Raw genomic sequence first — 22,578 nt, 5'->3', positions numbered from 1 at the left:
AAAATAACCAACCTTCTTGGTTTGGCTAGATAGGCTTGTGAAAACCCAAGAATGCCAAAAATGTTTTTGAGAACATATAAATTAATTTCAGCCAGATATACAGATAGACAAGTACCTGGTTTTCCAACCAGTGCTAATAAGTGAGCCTGTGGAAGGAAGAAGCATCCAATAGAAGAGATAGAATGTCTTCATGGTTCATCACCTTCTTCATCAGTATGGTCTAAATAATGATAAAGTGATGAGGAAGAGGGAAGATTGTAATTTATGCTACATTCTGTCTGCCACATCTCAGAATAAACACTTAGTCTTGATCAAGAAGTAGAACATCATTTACCTCTGGTTAGGATGGCAAGTGATGTAAGAGAAGTATTTGAAAAAGATCTTTTTCACTGGGCAAATGCATTAATGTACAGTGGTAATCCCCCAAAAGTTTACTTAGATTTAGGCAATATTCACAAAAGAGAAATGTCCACAGTGAGGGAGATGAGTTCTCCCTTGTGATCTATCAGAACACATCTGGGATATGGTGGGCCAGATTAAGGTACTATCATTTATGAAGGACACTGACAAATGAATACAAAGAGGGGATTGATCATAACAGTGAAGGACCATAAAGTTATGATACATGAAAGGTGGTTTTAGATCAGAAAAGAGACTGATTAGGAATGACAAAAACTTTGTTTACAAATATTCATAGAGTTAACTCATGGATGTATTCCTGCTTGTTCAATGATGGAATGACCAGGGTTAGAAGTTAAGGAATTCTGAAGATTAGGACAGTGAGTGGTTAATTGTGGTAATTGAGTGAACCCCACTGACACTATCTTATGACTCAACTCTGAAGCTAGTTCAGTTCCCTTTCTATTCAATTCTGCTCCAAATTCTGTCTTGTGAGAAAACTTCATTTAGTTTGGGCCCATACTGATCAATCAGTTATTGTTCTCATGTTCCTTTGATTGTTTACAGGTACTTAGGGAGGAGTAGGGCACCTCTTTTCTTGAATTCATAGAAAAGAACCTGTTCACTTTTTTCCCAACTTGGAAAATCTCTCATCTTTTATACAGTTAGAAATCAGATCACCCAATGCTGTACTTTCCCATTAATTAATTGGTCTTATTTGATTGTTTTAATTCATAAAAGTCTGTCAGTATTCAGGGTCCAACCTAAGATGAGGAAGGGGTTTGGTCTTGATTTGTTAGGCAATTTCCATGCATTGCTTAATAAACTGATATGCTCAGAAGATTGAAACTTTTTCTCATTCATTTCATTTTTCATTTGTTACAGGAGAAATAGATTTCTGAAGACTATAGGAGAGAATGACTTAGCAATTGACTTTCAGAAAACATATTGGGCTATTTTAAGAAATGGCAAAATCCTAGTCACTGTTAGTCTCCAAGTAGAAGCTGGATGACCACTAGTTAGAGGGGCTTTTGAAGAGCTTCCTAATTGAGGCAAGGCAATTGAGGCAAGATTTCCAAGGTCTTTTGCAATGCCTAAATTTCATGAGTTCTTGTGTTTCCTATCTTTTGACACACTGTAGATGAACATTAGTATTAATAATGGAGAACTAGTCCCATTTCTGATTGGAGCAGAGACAAACTGACTTGTGATCATACAGCTATAGCTCAAAGAGAATCTGTTCATTGGGCAAACCTACTTGTATCTCTTTCTACTCATCCAGTTTCAATTAGGCATCCCCAGGTGTCTATTGCTACAAAGGCTTCAGTTCAGGACTAAGGGCTGACAATGCCCATTTGGAGACAAGATCAGAAGCCAAATGCAGAATGGAGCCAAACCCCAAAGTACAGGACCAAAACTGATATTTGGCTGGAGCATCACATACGGATCATTGATATGTAGCAGCCAAGGGCTCAATGTGGAGTTATCCCAATAGAGTTAGTGTATGAAATAATCTAAAGCCTGGGCAGAAGGTCCTGGATTATGGCCACTTTGCTTATTCTGATAAACAATCTCTACATGACGGGAAACTGAGAGCAATCTCTTCTAAAAATGTTACAGAAAAGTTCTCTCTGGTTCATTTTTATTTATTGAGCACTGATTTTTCACACCAACATTTTCACATCACAACATGACAACAACAACAGTCGGCCATATTTATATAGAAAATTTCTTATAATTCTGTGAATCATAGACAGAATCACAACTCATTAGACATACAAATGACTGCACAGATCATCTAATATAGCCACCCTCATTTTACAAAGGGAGAAGGAGAAGGATAGGGATGGGAAATCCTTTACTGATAGTGACACAGCTAAGAAAGTAGTCAAACTGGGATTCAAACAGAGGTCTCAATGTTTATTTCTGTTATGCCATACTATTTTAATTTATACTGTTATACTATATTAGCTGTCTTTAATTCAGTGACAATTCCCAAAGGTATTAACCTGATAAGAAGAAACTTTTAGATTCCATTAAACTAGGCAAAAAGTGATAGGAGTAACTAATTGCTGTATTTGCTATATAAATTATTGGCTGGGGTATTAAATATATCAATTTCCCTGGGGATGATAATTGCTGAGTCAATCACTCTTGGACTTATTTCTAAAGCCTTCCTCTGAAACATTTGACAAACTAAAACAAAGAATTGGCCAGCCATACAGCAATCCAGTAGCTCCATGTGTCATTTGTGCCCTATAAAATGGATCCATTGGAAACCCTAATTAAATTAATTATTCAAAGAAGTGGGAAATGTAGCTAATCGCCCTTGGCTCCAAAAAAAGGGGAGGGGGTGATGATAGATGTAGGGCTTCTGAAGAATCTTCTCTGAGCCCTTCACTGGTCATGAAATTAAATGAACAGTTTAGTAATAAACCCAACCAAGTAAATCAACTGAGTCAAGAGTTGGGCAGAATACATGACCAAGAAGGGCTTAAAAGGTACCAAACCTGTTGGAGAATTACAGCTGTGTTACAAGGTAATGGACCATTTGAGCAATTAATGGGTATTGGAGAATTAAATGCAGAGGTATTATGCCCATGAAGTAAGTGGAAAAGTCTGATCTTAAGGTAGTATAATTTAACATTTCCAAAGAGACATAGTAGAAGTTAGCTACGTCTGGAGACCAGGAAACATTCAGTTAATGTCTATGCATTCAACTTCTTTTTCTTAATGTGAACAGAGGATTTTGAGCTAACAGATCATAGAATCCAACTCTTTCCTGTAATTACAAAGTGGCTTGTCCAAGGTCATAGAGGTAGTAAGTAGCAGAGTCAGGATTTGAATCTGGATCTTGAATTCCACTTTCAACATTCCTTCCAGTCTTCTGGGATCCCCCTGGCATTCTACTGTCTTCTAAGCAGAAAGGTGGTCCATTCCAGCTCTATAGGAAGGTGAAAATAGTGGAGGACATTCTTATGAAACAGGTATCCATCCTGATGGAGAGATGACCTTTGTGAAACCTTTCTTTAAGGGTTCAGGGCAAAGCTTGATAACAAGAAGCAGATCCAGAAAAAGCTATTAGCCAGAGGAATATCTCACCATCCTGGCTGGGAAGAGAGACTTGAGCAGAGTCAGAATATTCAGGAAGAAATCAGGGAGGCCTGGGATCTAATGCCTGAGGAAAGAGCTCTGGTTTCTCAAAATCCTACCCTTTTCCCTGAAAGAAGAGGAAGAAATGTTTTGGGGTTCTAGACATGTCTTATATTATTCCAAATATACAGACTCCATCCCTTCAAACTACCATCTTATGGTGCAACTCAGATAATAGAGAGACCATTTGACTGAAAGTTGGGAAGACCTGAAATTTCACTTCAGGTACTTTAGGGTAGCTAGATGGTCTAGAAGATAAAGTAATGGGTCTTGTCAGGAAGACCTGAGTTGTCTACTTCAGGCACTAGCTGTGTGATTTTGGATCAGTTGCTTAACCTCTTTTTGGCTCAGTTTCTTCATCTGTAAAATGGGGATTGAAATAGCATTTATTTCTCAGGTTTGTGAGGATCAATTGAGATAATAACTGTAAAGTGCTTAGTCTAGTGCTTGGCACATACTACTATGTAAATATTAGCTATTATGGTTAATAATTATTCATCTCTTCTTTGGGTCTTATTTTTCTCTCCTTCAATCCTTACATCTACTTAATTGCCATATTATAGTAATTCTGCCACCACATGTGGATTCCTTTTTTCTACTCACATGGCTCCCACACTAGATCAAAGCTTCATCACCTCTCTTCTGGGCTACCATAAAAATCTCCTAACTAGATTCCTTCTTACTTCCATTCTCTCTTCTCCAATCTATCTTCCAAATATTTGTCTAACTCATATTCCTTAGCCACAGGTCTGACTATGTCACTACTGTGCTCAAAAAATCTTCAGTTTCTACCTACTATATCAAGGATAAATTTCAGAATCTTCAGCTTGATATTGAAAATCCCTCACTATCTGGCTTCAATCTACTTTATTAGCATTGTGTCCTTTGACTCCTCTGATCACTATTCATTCCAATTAAATTGGCCTACTATTTTAGCTGGATACCAAATCCCATCAATAATACAATATTTCTCTTATTTGTTCCCTTCTTAGAATGCTCATTTCTACTACCCTCATACTTCTTGTCTGTAACTATTATAAAACTTATAATCAATCTTCTTGATTCCATTCTCTCTATATTTCCAATCTTTTCACCACGCATTTGTAAGATAAACCTTTATTTTTAAAAGACCCTTATTTTTCATTTTAGAATCAATACTTCATATTGATTCCAAGGAATAAGGGTAGTCAAGACTGGGCAATGGGGGTTAAGTGATTTACCCAAGGTCACATATCTACAAAGTGTCTGAGGATAGATTTGAGCCCAGGTTCTCCTATATCTACATCTGGCTTTCAAACTGCTTAGCCATCCAACCAAGATGAATCTTTTTAATGTATACCTTGATCATGAATCCCTTCACCATGAAACCCTTCCAAAGCCAACCAGTAGTTCCCTGTTGCTTGCCAAATAACCCCTTAGTCCAACATTCAAAGTTCCCTATTTCCTGTCTCTAATATACGTTTCTTGCCTCATCTCATTCTACTCCCCTTTCCATAATCTACGTTCTACCAAAATCTGCTTTCAGATATTCGTTAAACTATCTGAATTCCCCAGATCTATAACTTTCTTTGAACTATTCCCCATACTTGGCATGCACTTTCTACTTTCCCTTTTCCAACTGCTAACATGCTACCTGTCCTTCAAGTGCAAATTCCAATCTCACTTTTGCCATGAATTCATGCCTGCAGGAGTTTTTTTTTTCCTCTACTGAATCTCACTGAATTTTGAACTTTGGCATAAATATCACATTCCAATTTAATTTGTGAACATGATACACATCTATGTACATCTCTGCTCATTCATTTGTGTGTATATAATCTATTTCCCATTCTGCACCAGATGTTCTTTCATAGGACCAGAGTTAGAAGGGACCCCAGGGGCTGTCTAGTAGAATTCCTCTACAATGTACCTGATAATTGGTTATCTAGTCTAATACCTAAACACCTCCATTGGGGGAAAATCTGCTATTTTTGAAGACAATCCATCCCACTTTTAGATAGTGCTAATTAACAAAAATAATTGCTTTTATCTAAATAGGCTTAAAGGTTTGCAAAGCACCTTACATGTGTCATCTCATCGGATTCTGACAACAGGTCTGAGAGGCAGTTGCTAGTATTTTCACTCTTTTACAGTTGAGGAACTGAGGCAGACAGGGATTAAGTGATTTACTTAGAATCACATAGTTAGTAAAGGTCTAAGGTCATATTTGAACTCATGTCTTCCTAATTTGAAATCCAAAGCTTCCAAAATCCAAACGTTCCACTAAGGAAGTTTTATCTCATTTTGAACTGAAATGTGTCTCTCTTCAACTTCTAAAGTTTGCTTCTCGTTCTGACCTCTTAGATCAAACAGAACAATTCTAGTCCCCTTCTTACACATGACAACTCTTCAAATGCTTGAGACAACTATTATGTGTCCCCTTAGGCCCCAAATCTCTGTTAATCATTTATATTTCTTTAAATGATCATTTTCCGCCATATTAAAAAGGCTTAGTCTCAAAGCTTTCATTATCTTAACTACTCTTTGTTGGGTACCTTCTAGTTTATAAATGTCAGAATGTGATTGACAAGTCAAGTCAATAAGCACCTACTCAGTGCTTATATGAGGCACTATGCTAAATGCTGGAAATATAAAAACAAGTCTAGAGAAAAACAGCTCCCACACTCAATGAATACAATATTGACATATGTTCTGATTAGGGTGGAGTAAAGCACAACTACCATTTCTTGGACTTTGGACTTTGCATTTTGCTTAGTTCATCCTCAGCCTGGAATTGCTTTTTTTTTTTAAACCCTTATTTTCGGTCTTAGTAACAACTCTAAACAGAAGGGCAGAGGATAGGCAAACAGGGTTATTTGACTTCTCCAGTGTCACATAATTATGAAGTGTTGAGGCCACATTTGAATCCAGCTCCTCCTGACTGCAGATCTATCCACTGTGTCACCTAATTGCCCTTTGGGTTAGCTTTTTAGACAGACCTCATAGTAGGGCTCTCATGTGTCTTATAATTCTCTTTCCTCTTCTGACTTTTAGAAAAAATGTTTGTTGAATGAAAGACTTTCAGTGATTGGTTCTGTACTCTGTCACTTTTAGGAAAATTCAGGGATTTTACTTTAGAGAAATGATGGTTTCCAAAATAATGCTTCAACTATGCCTGCTTTAGTTGGAGAGTCCATTTTACATTGTTTGCAGTATTTATCATAATGGTAGCAGTTGAAGAGAAGAACAATAGTTACCATTTTAACATGCATTGTCTAATTTACCACATCATGACAAATCTATGTGGCATATATGGCAGTTGTTATACCATCAGATGAGGAAATTGAGACTGAGAAAGGCTATATAGTAGCTTATAATCACAAGTCAATAATTATTAGATTATGGAATTGAGGATATCTTTCATCTTTCCTTTTTAAGTTCTACATGATTTCTACTATACAACAACTTCAATTCAACTCAACAAGTGCTCCTTAATTGCACTCCATTGCTGTCTTCTAGGAACTTACATTATTTTTAGGGGTGGACTGGGTTTACAACATGTAAACAGATGTTGTTGTCTTTTATACTCAAGGAGGACCAAAATGACATCACTGGTAATGTTTGTATTGGGCATAAATTGGATTTGAGTGAGGCATGGTTGCATAAAGTCATTGGCCTTACTCTCTCTTTCAGAGTCATGGAAGATCAGTGGCAAGAAAAAAAAAGGCAGGACACTGATGATGGCTTGGGATACAGTGGATGACTTTGACTTCTTCAGTACCTAATAAAGCTCTAAATGCTCCACAGAGCCTACTTTCACTGTCTTCATGGCTGCTGGAACAAAATGTATTCATCTGTCTCTTGCATTAGGGAAGTCTTCATATGCCTTAGGTAGACATTCTCCTAATTCTCCAACATGTTTGAGGCACGTTGGTTTATTCTCAATCCAGTTGGCCCATCTGCCAAGACAGTCTACCAAGGTGTGGCCACTGCAGCATGCTCTAGCTTCTTGGATCCACAACCGAGAGATTGGTGGCAGGTGGATACCAAAAGAGGGAAGCAGTCCTGAAAAGGGCTCAACAAGCCCTTGCACCAGAAGTTTTAGACTTCTCTGAACACCACATGGTGCAGGGATAGCATGCTGCGACTTTAGTAAAACCTGGCCTCTAATACTTACCAATTGTGAGAGTGTGGGCAAATCATATAACTCTGTTTACCTCAATTTCTTCATCTATAAAATAAATCTGAAAAGGAAATGGCAAACCATTCTAGTATCTTTGTCAAGAAAATGCCACCACAAAGAGTGCAGCTATGAATATTTTTGTACATGTCTTTTCCCTTATTATCTCTTTGGGGTACAAACCCTGTAGTGCTATAGCTGGATCAAAGGGCAGACAGTCTTTTATCACCCTTTGGGCATAGTTCCAAATTGCCCTCCAGAATGGTTGGATCAATTCACAACTCCACCAGCAGTGCATTAATGTCCCTACTTTGCCACATCCCCTCCAGCATTCATTACTTTCCTTTGCTGTCCTGTTAACCAATCTGCTCACAGCTGCCTTTGAAACTATGCTCTTTAGGAGCAATTGATAGTGAAAAAAAGTAAGAAGCTCTGTTTCTAGCAATAATTCATTTCCCTTCCATATGTATGTAACTTAGGATAAAGAACTGCTTTTCCATTTCTCATTTTCTTGCTGATATGGGTAAGAGCTTGAATCTGCTACTTTCTTTCCCTTCCCAGTATGAGTGTGTGGGTAGTAAATGCCAGTTTTGTTCTTTCTCTCCTTAATATGAAAGCCTTTGTGAAAACTGAAATCCAAGGGGGGTGTCCTTTGCATTGAAAGTGACTCCACAGCTCCATGCAATTAAAAGTCCTTGCTTATGCCTACAGTGTTCATGGGTGACAGTATCTCAATGCCAATGGTACCACTGTTTCCCCATTTAACAGTTTGCTGCGGGGTCTCTGTTGGCCACTTAACTGCTGGTTCCATGTTTCAATAAAGATTGGCCTGGTAGTGGCATGCAGTTATTAATAACAGTGCTATTTTATCTCTCATGTTCATCCCTGCAAGGATGCTTTCATAGGGCAGGTCTTCAAAAATGAATTAATTAAAATAACAACCAATTTGTTTTAGAGAAAGGGCTTGAGGGAAAAGTAATTCATTGTTGCATATGAAATATTAGTTTCTATAGAAAAAATTGATTTGTTTGATTCCATGAAAAAAAATTTTAAGGGACATCTGGATAGAAATGTACTGAACTTTCTACTGTTCCTCCAAAACTTATGAAACTAATAATACTGAGTAGAGGAAAGGGTATAAAATTAACTAGGCAGCAACCAAATATACTATCTATACCAAAGGGAATGGTACAGATAATAATTATAATTTGTATTTTCATATTTCCATTCACTGGAGCTGACATTAGCATTTCCCTGCTCTCATGTGTTCCTGCTGTGCTGAAAAATTATCATCTGGAAAAGCTTGGTTGGAAGAGACATGCGGAGACATCTATTCTTCTCCTCCCTCCCCCTACCCCCTTTTTACCACTGTCACCAACCTAGTCCAGCAAGCTTTTTTGGAAGTTCAAATATCCAAAGAGCCAAAGGAATCTTAGAACCCATCTCATTAGACTCATATAAGCTAAAGAATATTCTTTATAACATGTACCTGCTGGTTATTACCTCTCATCACTTTCCTTGTGTATATTTCAGAGAACCTTTCAGCAGACTATCTCTGGTCTCTTCTCTTTCTCCTATGTTGTCAAATTAATCTTTCCCAAATCACTCGTATAATGTAACTCACCTGCTCAGAAATCTTTAAGAGCTTCCAAATGACTATGGAATAAACGCTGAACTCCTTGGGCATTCAATTTACAATCTAGCTCCAATCTATCTTATCAACCTTATCACAAAATACTTCCTATGGTTTCTAGACTCCAGTCAAACCTCACTACTCTCTCTTTCCCATACTTTTCTATCTCTTGCTTTTCCCTATGTCTGGAATGTTTGTCCTTGCTTAGACAAAATACTATCCATCCTTTAAGATAGCACTTAAATTACCATCCCAAAGCCTTCCTTGACTTCCCTGGACAGAAGTGGTCTTTCCTTTACCTGTACTTTCATATGACTTTGGCAGAGGCATTACTAGGGCAGAATGATCTGAGATTTTCTCAGTAGATCTGGAATTCAGAGTTTAGTAGGCAGAAATAACTGATATTAGTACCTTGCAAAAATAATTAAAATAAGAAGTTTCCAGATGACACCATTTCCCCTCCCTGGAAGCCTCAGTGGGGACCAACTCATTGTTGGGCTGGTTGTACCCTTTTTTCTCTGCAAAATTATTTTCTCTTAAAAAGTTGACTTTTGGATGCACCTTTTCTTTTCATTGCCTTGGGAATTTTCTTGTGATCTTATCATAGGTGGCAGAATTTTTGGCTATCATTCTGATATTTTTCTCTTTCTGGGTACATATGTTTTATTCTTTATCTAGCACCTAAATTTATGGAGAGCAGGGCTAGTGTCTTATCTTTGAATAGTCTATGAGTCTTCCCCTAAGGTCCTTCTTACCAAGTATTGTGGAAGTAATTCTGGGTTCTCAAAGATTGTGCCAACAGATTTCAAGACCTGGAAGATCTTATACAATTTAAAATCCTTTCAGTACAGGCCTAATGATGGGTTGTGTACCTGTTGTTCAAAGGCCCACCTAGATGAGTTCAGAGAAGTTTTCCACCAGAGAGATGACCATTTAACAGATGGTGAATTATTTCAGTCAGAGCAATGCCCACCTACTTTGTCATGGAATGATGATTATCTGCATTAGAGGAATATGCACCCTGAGGGATGGCATCATTACTCTTGAAATATTAAAATATGTATCTGCTATAGTGCCTAGCAGGGTACTGTGAATATAATAAGTCTTAAAATGTTTGTGGAATGAACATAAATCACATTTTTTAAATTTTTACCTTCCATCTTAGAATTGATATTAAGTATTGGTTCCTTGGCAGAAGAGTGGTAAGGGCTAGGTACTGGAGGTTAAGTGACTTGCCCAGGGTCACACAGCTAGGAAGTGTCTGGAGTCAGATTTGACCTCAGGACTTCCTGTTTCTGGGCCTGGCTCTCTAGCTACTGAGCACTGCAGCTACCCCCAAATCACACTTAAAAAAAATGGAGAGATGTGAAAGCATGTCAATGATACCTGGCAATATTAAGATTCCTAATGAGGTACTAATTGAAATTAACTTCTACTATGCATAACTTATATGAAATAAGAAAAAAATCAAGTCTATTTTGAAGGAGAAGTTAACTCTCTTTTGAAAAAAAAATGAGTGAAAATGAACTTAGAGAAAAAAGAGGTTATTTCCCATACTAAAATGGGAAGTCTGGGAAGTAGTTAGGTGATTCAGCGGATATGCCACTGGATTTGGAATCAAGAAGGCTGGAGTTCACATACTATGTCAGATACATACTAGGTTTCTTGACCCTGGCAAGTCAATGAATCTTTCCCTCAACCTCAGTTTTCTTATCTACAAAATGGGGATAATAACAGCACAAGCCTCAGAGGTTTGCTGTGATTATCAAATGAAACACTAAAAGTAAGGAGTTTTGCAAACCTCTAAGTACTACAGAAATGATAACTATCATCATTATTATAATTATTCTCCTAATTGGTTGATATGCTCCATAATTGAGTATCTTTTTAATGAGCTTTAGAGAGAAAATCTTTAGAGGCTGAGATCTAGAGATCAGTTAGTTCAACACTTTTGCAGATGGGGAAGTTAAGGCAGAGAGAAGTTAGGGAACTATTTGAAGCCATAAAATAGTTATTCCTTGAGTCCTGATTGCTGACTCACTGGGTTTTTTTTTCCACTACAGAATATTGTTGTTTTGGGCATTTTTGTTCATTCTTTAAAAGAAAAAAAAATGTTAAGGGCTCGCCACTTTGTTGCCTCTTTGTGACATTGTAGAGCATTTTTTAATCCTTCAGGAATCCATGTGTAGAATTGAATACTCAAAGGAGATGCAAACTCTAGTAGAAAGAAAGGTGGAAGTCAAAGAAGGAGGAGGACTTTTCTCCTTTGTGGAAAAGAACAAAATATACATTAAAAGGATCAAAGAGAAACTGCCTCTTTTGTCACCTTTCTTTCCTCTTCTTTGCCTTATCTTCTTTCTTTTCCTGTTCATGTTTTCTCTACCATCTCTGGTGACTGCTACAAAGCCACTGTCATCCTTATGGATTGAATGCTGAATTTAGGATTATAGAATATAATAGATAAAAGGGATCTTAGAAAGATGAAAATGAAAATTTTTCTTTGAAGGGTGGATGTTAAGATTTTAAAGCATCCTAGAAAAGTGAGCTACTTGTTATCATTATGCTATATAGAAAGACTTTAGTCCTAATATTCATGTTTATAAGGATGTTTGTAAGTTTTAATTTCAATAACTTTAAAGGTCATTTAGCCCAGAGGTTTCCAAGTGTCATCTAGGGACTTTGGAGGTTGTTACAACCCTTTCAGAGGGTCTGTGGGGTTAAAATAATTTTAAAGTAATACTAATGTCATCTGAATATTAAAATACTCCTTACTTATCTAATTTCATATCTGCGTGAGTTTAGCTTTTCTTTATATATTCAAATCATTATGCAAAACATATAGCAACGGATAGAATGAGGCTGCCTTCTATTAAGGCAGATATTAAAGAGATTTGTAAAATCATGTAGAATGATGCCAATTTTCTCTATAATTTGTTTTGTTTTGGAAAATACAATGATTTTACATAAAATATTATTTGTTACCATATAAATATGTTTTTGCTTACATATGATGATTTTATTTTAAGGTTTAAATGAATGGATAGTTAACATTTTTATCAGTTTTACTTCCTAATATTCTAAATATCAAGAGATATTGCCAAATAAGCAAAAGCTCTTTGGGATCTTCTAAGACTACAACATGAAATTTATTCTCAGAGACGGTCTATGGCCAAAAAAATTGTTAAGAGCTCCTTCTGTAGACAATTTTCTAGACATCGACTTATTGATCTGTACTATAAAGGGAGTGGACTAGATAAACTCTGAAGTGTCTTCCAGCTGTAATATTCTAAATTTTGTCTTCTGACGTTGTGTTCTAATATCCCTTCTAGCAATAATATTCTCTAATCCTAAATTCAACTTTCAGTCTATAAGGATGACAGTGGCATTGTAGCAGTCACTAGAGATGGTAGAGAAAACATGAATAGGAAAAGAGAGAAGATAAGGCAAAGAAGGAGAAAAAAAAGATGACAAAAGAGACAATTTCTCTTTGATCCTTTTAATGTATATTTTGTTCTTTTCCACAAAGGAGAAAAGTCCTCCTCCTTCTTTGACTTCCACCTTTCTTTCTCCTAGAGTTTTCATCCCCTTTGAGCATTCAATTCTACACACAGATCCTTGATGGCTTAAAAAACCTCGTACAATGATTCCTTTAAGCTTCAAATATGCTCCAAAATCTACAGAACTGGATTAAAGGGTTGAGATTGTAGAAATCTTAATCCTTTAATTAAAACAAAATTCCAAGATACAAAGCCTTCTTTAACTGTGCCTCTTGTCACAGTGGGCTGTCCAAAGGACCTGGTATCTTCATGCAAAGATGGAAGCAGCCTGTCCTGGCAAATTAAAAAAAAAAAGATTCACACAGACTCTAATACATTGTGTTTGTGTCCAAGATATATATGCATCTTTGCCTTTTCTTTAAGATGTCTATATCTGTTTACACTCCTGTAGCATGGATTCATCTCCAAAAATGATTCCCATGACAATTGTTCAGAAGAACCCCTCCCAAAACACCCAAATAAAACAATACTATTAAATTCAAATTGCATTTCCTTACCCTCTTCTCCCCAAAAGAAAACATACCAAAATCCTTCTTTCTAATAAGACAACTTCATTATCCTCATTACACTGGAATACATCTCAGGGACCATGGTATGACATCAAAGACTTCAATCTCTATTTCCATTCAAATCTCCCAATTGACCAAAACTGAATTATTCTCTACCTCCTACTTCCTCAAATACAACCTATCTTTTACCATCTCCATACCTTTGATTATGCCATTCTGTCTACCTAATTGGCTGCTTCCAGTTTATTTCCTCCAATTGATATTCTATCAATTTCTTAAGATCAACTAAAAGTCATATTCCACATAGCTCCAAGTGATTTCTCCCTTCTCAAAATACTTACAGCACTTAGCTTGCATTTCTCATGTCCCTTATGACAAGTGACCTTAAGTGATAATATTTAGGGTACATGATATGCTCTCATTAAAATATACTACTAGAGAGAAAGGCCAACTAGGTGGCTTAGTGGATAGAGAGTGTTAGACTTGGAATAAGGAAGACTCATCTTCCTGAGTTCAAAACTGTTCTCTCTCTAGCTGTCCCTGGGCAAGTTGTCTAATCTTGTTTGCCTCAGTTTCACCATCTGTCAAATTAGCTGGAGAAGGAAATGGCAAACCACTCCTGTATCTTTGTTAAGAAAATCCCAAATGGGGTCATGAAGAGTTAGACTCAATTGATAATGACAACCTAGAATGAAGGGCATGTGTCTAATTTTTCTTAGCATTCTCTTTAATGTCTACAACAATTATCTTTCACAGAGTTTATTTTTGCTATGTGTAACTGAATGAAAGACTGAATAATGAGATGTTAGTTGAACCTTTAAATGAAATAGTAGAATGTAGGTTCCTTGAGGACAGGAATTTTTTTTTTTGACTAATATCCAAGAGAGCCTGCCATGGCACTTTGCACATATTGATGCCTATCAAAAGTGTCCTGTATTAAAACCAAAAGCTTAACCCTATCCTAGGAGAATGAAACAAAACAAAGACCACTCCTAGGTATAGACTCACAGCATCAGAGATTTATAGCTGGAGAGGACTTGCAAGAGCATCTAGTCCATTTTTCTTATTTTACAGATGAGGATACTGTTACATGGGCAGGTTAAATGACAAGGTGGGCTTTGAACCTAAGTCCTCTGACTCTAGAGCAGGAAGAGACTTTGAAAGCCATATAGATCGACTCCTTCATTGTATGGATAAAGAAAGTAGGTCAAAAAGATAGGATCGTGGCTTGAAGAATCAAAGATTTAAACCTGGAAGGGACTGAAGAGGAAATGGAGATCAATGTTCTCATTTTGTACGTAAAAAAATTGATGCAAGATAGTTTAAATGACTTGATCAGATTCATACAGCTATTGCCTGAGGTAGAATTTGAAGTCTGGTCTATTTGATGAGTAGAGCACCATACCTTTCAAGTCATGTTGCCTCTCAGTATCAGAAGTGTTATTTGAACCCAGGTGCTCTGAACATTTAATAAATATGCATTATATGGTATCTACCATAATACAGGAAAACAGTGACTGAGAAGCCAAAGGGGTATGGAATGCATGGCTGATTGCATTAAAATACAGAGAAAAGATTGAATAAACCTGAACACAGCAAAGATTTTCTCTGGGGCTTTTGGAGTACCAATGAATCTTCTTCCTCAAATTTCCTTCTCAGTAAACTGGGGTTGGTGGTAATTTACTTCAAAAGCCTGCATATAATGGGCCCTGTGAATGCTTTGGATAAGGCAAGGGCTAGACAGACTAAGAAAGAATCTCTGATGAACAAGGACCAGTAAGTTGTCTTTCAGTTTTAATTAAAAGTGAAACTAAATGTTCTTTAAAATGACATCAACCTTTTAAGAGCACAGCAGAAGGTCAATGATTTGTTAAGTTCCCTTTTTATGGCACTATATAATAGATGAAACTGTGTTAAATGAAAAATTAAGTTTCCTTTGAGAATTCAAAGCATAAAAGGGTAAGTAAGGTAATATGGGTAAGATAGCATAGTATATATGTAACATAGTAAACATATAACAATCAGAAAATCTCAGAGCTAGAAGGGATATCAGAAGGGGCAAATTTTACTTAACTGGGTCTCATTTTCTTCATCTGCAAAAGAGCATGCTAGATTAGCTCAGGTGTTTTAATTTGAGATTTACAGAATTAAAAAAATTTCAATTTATTTGGCTTTTTTTGCAGTTGTATATATTTTATGCATTCAAAAACAGTATTCTGAGTTCCATAAGCTTCTTTATGTTATCAAAGTAGTATATAACATAAAGAAATGGAGTGGTTCTGGGTTCAAATGTGGCTCAGACACTTCCTAGCTGTGTGACCCTGGGCAAGTCTCTTAACTCCATTTGCCTAACCCTTGCCTTTCTGTCTTAGAAGCTGTCACTAGGACAGAAGGTAAGGGTTTAAAATAAAAGGAAAAAATAGAGAAAAAATTCCCCTACTTTCCCATATCCATATCCTCTATCTTAGAGAGAAGCACTTCCATGGTCTTTTTAGTACTATTGTTAGAGAGGCCATATAAAGTTAAGTGGTTGGGTTTCTTGGACCCATTTTTATGGTGTTAGGTAACAATGAGTAGGCTAGTGAGTCAGAAATATTTTAGAAAGCATCCATGCATAAATAAAGAGTTGTTCTTTTTAGGTCCCAATCAACTCTAAGATTCTACCATTTTGCTTAAAAAGCAAATTTCAGAAATTTGTATTAGTTTTCTATAACAAAACTACTCTTATTCAACTTTATCTGGCTCCCTTCAAAATGGGCAACTGAAGGGAATTGGGGACTCAAGACTGCTGATGCAAATAGCCTTTATTGGCAATCAAAACAGAAAATCAGGGGCTATGGATCTTAACTTCATATTTGCCATCAGTTTACTTTAAAACTTGAGCGCAGAAAATCTTCATCTCCTTTTTATCAGCAAGAAAAATACCAACAATGATAGCAATCAACCTGAAAAGACATCTTACCCTTCAAAATCTATATGGCAATATGACATTTGTACAGACCTTTACCAAGATAGGGCAGCCAGAATGATGAAGGTAAAGGAAGGAGTGCTATATGAGAATGCCACGATGGAACTGGGTCTGTGAGGGCTGGGTAAAGATGGGTGAGGAATGATTGCTGTCTTTAAGTATTTGAAGGACTATCATGTGAAATGAGAACAACTCATTTTTTGACACTGAGGTTTGCAAAGTATTCTCTGTACAATAGCTCTACAAGAAATATCTAGAAATATTATTGTCTCTACTTCACAAATTGGGAAACTAAGGCTGATAGTTTAAGTGAGCTGTTCAAGGTGAAACTTAAGTGTTGGAGTCAAGCTTTATATCTAATAGGTCTTTTGGCCCTATTTCTCCCACCACCTCCCAATTATGCCACACTATCCCTGAAAGGGAATTAAACTAGCCTTGTTTGGGATCCAGAAATAGAAGCAAGGGGTAGATGCTACAAAATGGGAGATTTTGGTTCCATTAAAAAAATAAACTTCCTAAAAATCAAGTTTCTCAAAAGGAGAATAGGTTAGTTTTGGAGGGGCTCCAATCTCTGTCACTGGATATGTTTGAACAGAAGTCAGCTGATCATTTCTCAAGGATATTTTAGACCAAGGATTCTTAATCATTTTTGTGTTGACTCCTTAGGTAGTCAAGTGAAGCCTATGGATTCTTTCTCAGAATAATGCCTGGAAATGGATAAAATAAAATATATAGAATTATAAAGGAAAGCAACTATATTGAAATATACTTATTGCATTAAAAGAAAACACCACCAATTTCCTGGAACCCAGGTTAACAATTCTGGTTTTAGAGAATATAAAGTTACAAGGGAACTAGATCAATCAATCAACACACATTTATTATGTACCTATTATATTCCAAGTACTACTGCTCCAAGTGGATCAGTTCCTATTTTCAAAGAACTCATTCTAGTTAGAGGAAACACATAGGGGAGTAAAGGAAGTCGAAGAAAACACTGGGATTAAAAACCTGAGTGTCTAGGAGGAGGGTGATCTTTAAAGAAAATAGAGGGGGCAACTGGGTGACTCAGTGGATTGAGAGTCCGGCTTAGAGATGGGAGGTCCTAGGTTCAAATCTGACCTAAGACATTACTTAACTGTGGGACCTTGGTCCTTACCACTCTTCTGCCTTGGAATCAGTATTGATTCTAAGATGGAAGGTCAGGGTTTTAAAAAAGAAAGAAAAAAATAAAGTAAAGAAGTTTAAAAGAAGGGTATATTAAGTGGAAAATCAAATGTGTTTTAGGAATGCTTAGTTTTTCTGGTTCTTGTTCCATTTGACTACTTGAATGTTACAAAATGGCAGATGTGGGTTCCAAATTTTGGGTACCAAAATGACATTAATGATAAAGACAGTTCACTTTTATGTAGTGCTTTAAGGTTTTCAAAGTGCTTTACATATTATCTCACAACAACTCTGAGAGGTAAGTTTTATCTCCATTTTACAACTGGAGAAACCGATTTTGATAGAGGTTAAATAGCTTGCTCAGGGTTGTGCAACTAATAAGTGGATAAGGAGAGATTTGAATTCAGATGTTCCTGTGTACAAGTTCCATACTGTATCCACTGTATGCCACCATTCTCACACTTTCCTAGACACTGTAATAGACTTTTGATCTCATCTGCATGCTTATCCTTATTGTAATAGCTTTTACCCACTTTCTCATCTGATTGTGTGCAACTATTTGTCACTGCCATTCTCTAAATCCTTCATCAAATATCTACCCCAAAATCAGAGAAGCCTCCCTTTAGGTCTTTTAAAATATATTCTGATAGCAGGGTTGCAAAGTTCAGTCTATCAGTGATTTCTTACATAACCAGTCTACTCCTTTTCCTGGAAATTCATGTCCTTGGTGATGCCTTTTATGTCAGTTAATAGGCATAAGACATTGTTGGTAATACCCTGTGGCCCACTTGCATTCATGATATATCTTCCCATTGCCCCAAGGCACTGAGATTTTGATTCTTCTGAGCTTATTGGAATTCATGATCTGGGGAATTTACATTGCAGATGACCCAAAGGGATCACTGTATGACCATCTGAATGATTCTGATTCTTCATAATCAAGGTCAATTAAAGCATAAGCAGAAGAAGACACTCAGCCCGAGTATTAGACATTGTTTCATGATTGTCAGGATTTGGTCAGCTTATATCTATTTCCAACAACTAGTCCAGTTGAAATTTGGCATGAAAAAGTGATCAATAACTTTTTAATGACAAATATTATCTCATAAAATTATTTTTAGACAGATGGTCAATGCACATTTATTGCTAGAGGTGAGGAAATTAAGACAGAGCTATATGAATAGATTATATAACCACATGGAAATCATACCTCTTGAATCTTGCTCCTGAATCAATGGTCTGACTTTCTGGGTGACAGATACCACTGGAAAGATTGGGAATCAAAAATCCAGGATTTGAACACTGATTCTACTAAGTAGTTGGTTTCTGATGTTAGGTAAGTCTCTTTCCCTCTAAGAGTCTATTTTCCAATCTATTTAATAGGGATAATATTTGTCTCATGACAAGTAGTGTGAGGATTAAAAAAATAAAGAGAATAATAGTTGATATTTATATAGCACTTCAAGGTTTGCTAAGCAGTTTATATATTTAAGCTACTGTCTCAGAGAAGCAGGAAAGTGAGTCTCTCATGGTCACAGAACTGGTAAGTGTTAGGAGTAAGAGCAGCTTCCAGGTCCTCTTGGTCCAGGTCCCACATTCTGGTGATTGGCCCTTTGTGTGTGTTTTAGAGTGCCTTGTAAATACAATAGCTACATAAATAAAAGCTATTATTCTTGTTTTTTTATTGGTATTAATATTATCATTTCTTTTATTATCCTGATATAGTTACAGTTTGATGCCTCCTTCATGGAAGGGACCCTGGATTTTAAACAGCTCTTCTAGGGGAGCATAATATGTAGTAGTTCCTACTAAGTGAGGAGGAACTCTTTTCATTACAAGTCCAGGATAGCCTTGTAGGTCTGTCATTTTGGGATTAGCTTCATCAAGCAAAATGGTGGTTTTTTAGGAGATACTTTTTCTTGTTACAGAAACTCAGGAAGCCAATTTACTTGGGCAGAGAAGATCTGTGAGCTATCCTGGGGAGGAGGTGCCCAATAGATTAATTCATGAATTATTGAAGGAATTATTAATATTTTACATCTCTGGGGGCAGCTGGGTAGCATAGAGCATAGTAGATAGAGCACCAGTCCTAGACTTAGGAAGATCTGAGTTCAAATTTGGCCTCAAACACTTCCTAGCTGTGTGACCCTGAGCAAGTCACTTAACTCCATTGCCTAGCCCTTACCACTTGTTTGTCTTAGAGTTGATACTAAGACAGAAAGTAAAGGCTTTAAAAAAATAAAAAAAATTACATCTCTGAAGAAAAGGCATTCTATTTTGGAAAATAAATGATCCATTCACTAAAACTAGTGGCTTTCAAGGGACACTTTTTTCTTACAAAAGAATGAATTGGCAATTCTAATGAGGAGATGTTTTTACCTTTTGGATATTCTCCAATTAATTCAAAGACCAGAATTCCACTCCATTAAAAAAACAATGAGCATTCAACTTCATTTTTTAAAATCTTTTTATCTACATTCTTGCAGTCATTGTGTTTATTGTTCTTTTGGTTCTTTTTTTAAAACTACATTTGTGCAAGTAATTCTCCCCATTTTCTCTCATTTTCTCATTTTCTTCCTATACAATATTCCATGATAACCCTAATATTACCATTTTGCCTCTTCCTGATTAATGGAATCTACTTTGTTTCCAGAGGTTTGCCATCATAAAGATTGCTACTAACAATTAATAGAATAACTTTTGTTTCTGCCCTTAGTATCCTAGGGGTCCATATTGAGTAGTGAGGATCACTAGGTCCAAAGATATGGATCTTACAGTATTTTTCTTGCATAATTCTGAATATCCAGGATGTTTAGACCAATGAACAGGTCTATTAACAGTGTAGTACTGTGCCTGTCTTTCCACAGTCTCTCTGACACTGAGTATTTCTGGTTTACTTTATTTTTTCATCTTTGTCAGTATGCAAAGATTGAGATGAAAACTGTTATTTTTATTTCTATTTCTTTTCATATTAGTGATTTGTTTCCAAAAAAGTCATTTATAGCTTGCAATTCTTCTTGGGAAAATTGTTTGTTCTTATGCTGTTACTTTTTCTATGTTGAGGATATTTTGTCTCTTTAGGGTTAGTGGACCAAGACTGTGATTTAGAGTTTGGACCAAGACTGTGATTTGACTGAGTAAGAAATTTCTCAGGGGCAAACTCCCTCTAATAAGGTAACTAACTGTCACTGCCAAGCAATTTAGAATTTCAGAAATTTGCCTGGAGCTTTGAGAGTTTAAGTGACTTATGCAGGGACACATAACTAGTCTGGGTCAGAACTAAAATCTGTTACCTCTTATTGTCTCTGAGACCCATTCTCTTTGATTACTCCAACAGCCTCATATACTCTGAAACCATTTTGAGGATCTGTAGGATTATGCCTAAACCAGAAATCTCACAAATAGTCCATGAGCTCTCTAGTCTATGTTAAATTCATTTATTTTTTCTCTCACACAAAATTGACTATTACTGAGGATTTGAACACCAAGCATTGTTTTGTCTGTTGTTGAAAAGATCCCAAGGCAGATGTAATCGAGAGGTTAAGTCTTTCAGTATATAGAGAGAAAAAGAGTGGAGACTTCCCTTCTCAAAGCAGGGTTCAGGGGAGACAGTTGATGTAATGGAGAAAAGGTTTGGGGATAGTAAAGGGAACAGGATCTAGGAGAGGACAGCTGATGTTTAGGGTTGGCTCAGAGAGAGGAGAGGGGGTTTGAAGATTTTCCCCTTTCTGCCTTCCCTCTATGGCTGCTCTCCCAGATTTGCTCTTATCCTTCTTGTCCCCCTTCCACTACTGGAGACCAAAAGGGTTTCTTCTTAGGAAGATGTCTCTCCCCTTGATCTGTTCATTCACACTTGATTCACAGCTTGGCAAAAAGATAACTAATGTCAATTAACTCAATCAGGATAATCCAAAGGAATAACTTTTTCAGACTAAGCCCCTTGAGAAATAGTCAGGTTGGCTGACCCTGGATTTGGCCCCTTGGACACAGTTCAGACCCAGGGCAATAGAAGCTGAGGTAAAGTCTGACAGAGATTCAAAATGCTTTTTTTCAGGTTTCTCTTCTCTGAGTCCCTTCAATTGGGAAGTGTTGGGGGGAAGGATTTCCAGTCACAATCAGGAAAAAGTGGGTAACTCTCAGGAGAAAGTCTTATTTCCACCTTATCTCTCCAGCTTCTCCAAACTGAGAGAATAACTGCTCTTCAGAAGGGAACTTCCTGCTTCTCAAGATTCCAAACTCCTGGGGCTCCTCCCCCATCGAGGTGATCAGTTCCACACACTCTTCAGCCTGGCACTTTTTCTTTATGTGCCAGCCTCTGTCACACAGATCAGTTAGGTGTTTTAGTGGAAAAGAGAGACTAGAGCTGAAAGGTTCTGGATTCAAATATGGCCTCACATACTTCCTACATGTATGACCTGACAAGTCACTTAATCCCTACTGCCTAGTTCTTACCACTCTTTTGCCTTAGAACTGATACTTAGTATTGATTCTAAGACAGAAGGTAAGAAAAAAGACTGTTAAAAAAAAGGAGGTAGGAATTAGAGAAGACTTCAAGGAGAATATGGTCTAGAGAGAAAGAAAAGATATGATGGGGGATAGAGGACATGACATTTTAGGTCATTGATTAATCAAGCCAATGCCCTCTGGTATCCAGTCGATTGTAATTGCATAACTGAGAGAAATAGGTAGTCACTGCAAATCATTTCCTAACAATGTATTTTAATTTTCTGTTTCTTTTCCCTATTGGCAAATTGACAGTTTTTGCCATCTTAACTTTAGAATGAATGATATGCTTCATTCTATTGAGAGATGGTTTCTATGACTCCTCAGAAATAAAGGTGGCTTTAATTAATATGGATAAAGCACTGTGCAATGCCATTAAGCACTAAGCACTGTTAATATGGTGGAAACATCCCAGCTGATTACACATCCAAAAAATTGTTTCTGCATGCATTTTCAAAAATGCATTATGCATTATAGAATTTGCTAATATTGCCCCTGAGGATATAAGAAATTGACTTATAAAAGTATCC

The 22,578-nt window shown here is 36.8% G+C and overlaps 1 protein-coding gene across 46 annotated transcripts in view; it reads right to left on the bottom strand.

Annotated features, from left to right (window-relative positions):
- Window positions 1-22,578, bottom strand: part of DLG2 (discs large MAGUK scaffold protein 2) — a 2,177,398-nt gene that overhangs the window by 599,786 nt on the left and 1,555,034 nt on the right. Inside the window, exon 10 of one of the 46 annotated variants that reach the window (XM_056825216.1) lies at window positions 2,032-3,343. The exons of the other annotated variants lie outside the window; for them this stretch is intronic. Coding sequence (XP_056681194.1) covers window positions 3,316-3,343 — 28 coding nt within the window. The 3' untranslated portion in view covers window positions 2,032-3,315. Of the gene's footprint in view, window positions 1-2,031; window positions 3,344-22,578 lie in introns of those variants that run through there. 46 annotated transcript variants of the gene reach the window in all.

This window comes from Monodelphis domestica, chromosome 4 (genome assembly GCF_027887165.1).
Source record: "Monodelphis domestica isolate mMonDom1 chromosome 4, mMonDom1.pri, whole genome shotgun sequence".
In the NCBI taxonomy this organism is placed as follows: domain Eukaryota; kingdom Metazoa; phylum Chordata; class Mammalia; order Didelphimorphia; family Didelphidae; genus Monodelphis; species Monodelphis domestica.
Note: the sequence above shows the minus strand (reverse complement) of the source record. Positions and strands in the feature narration are given on the sequence as shown.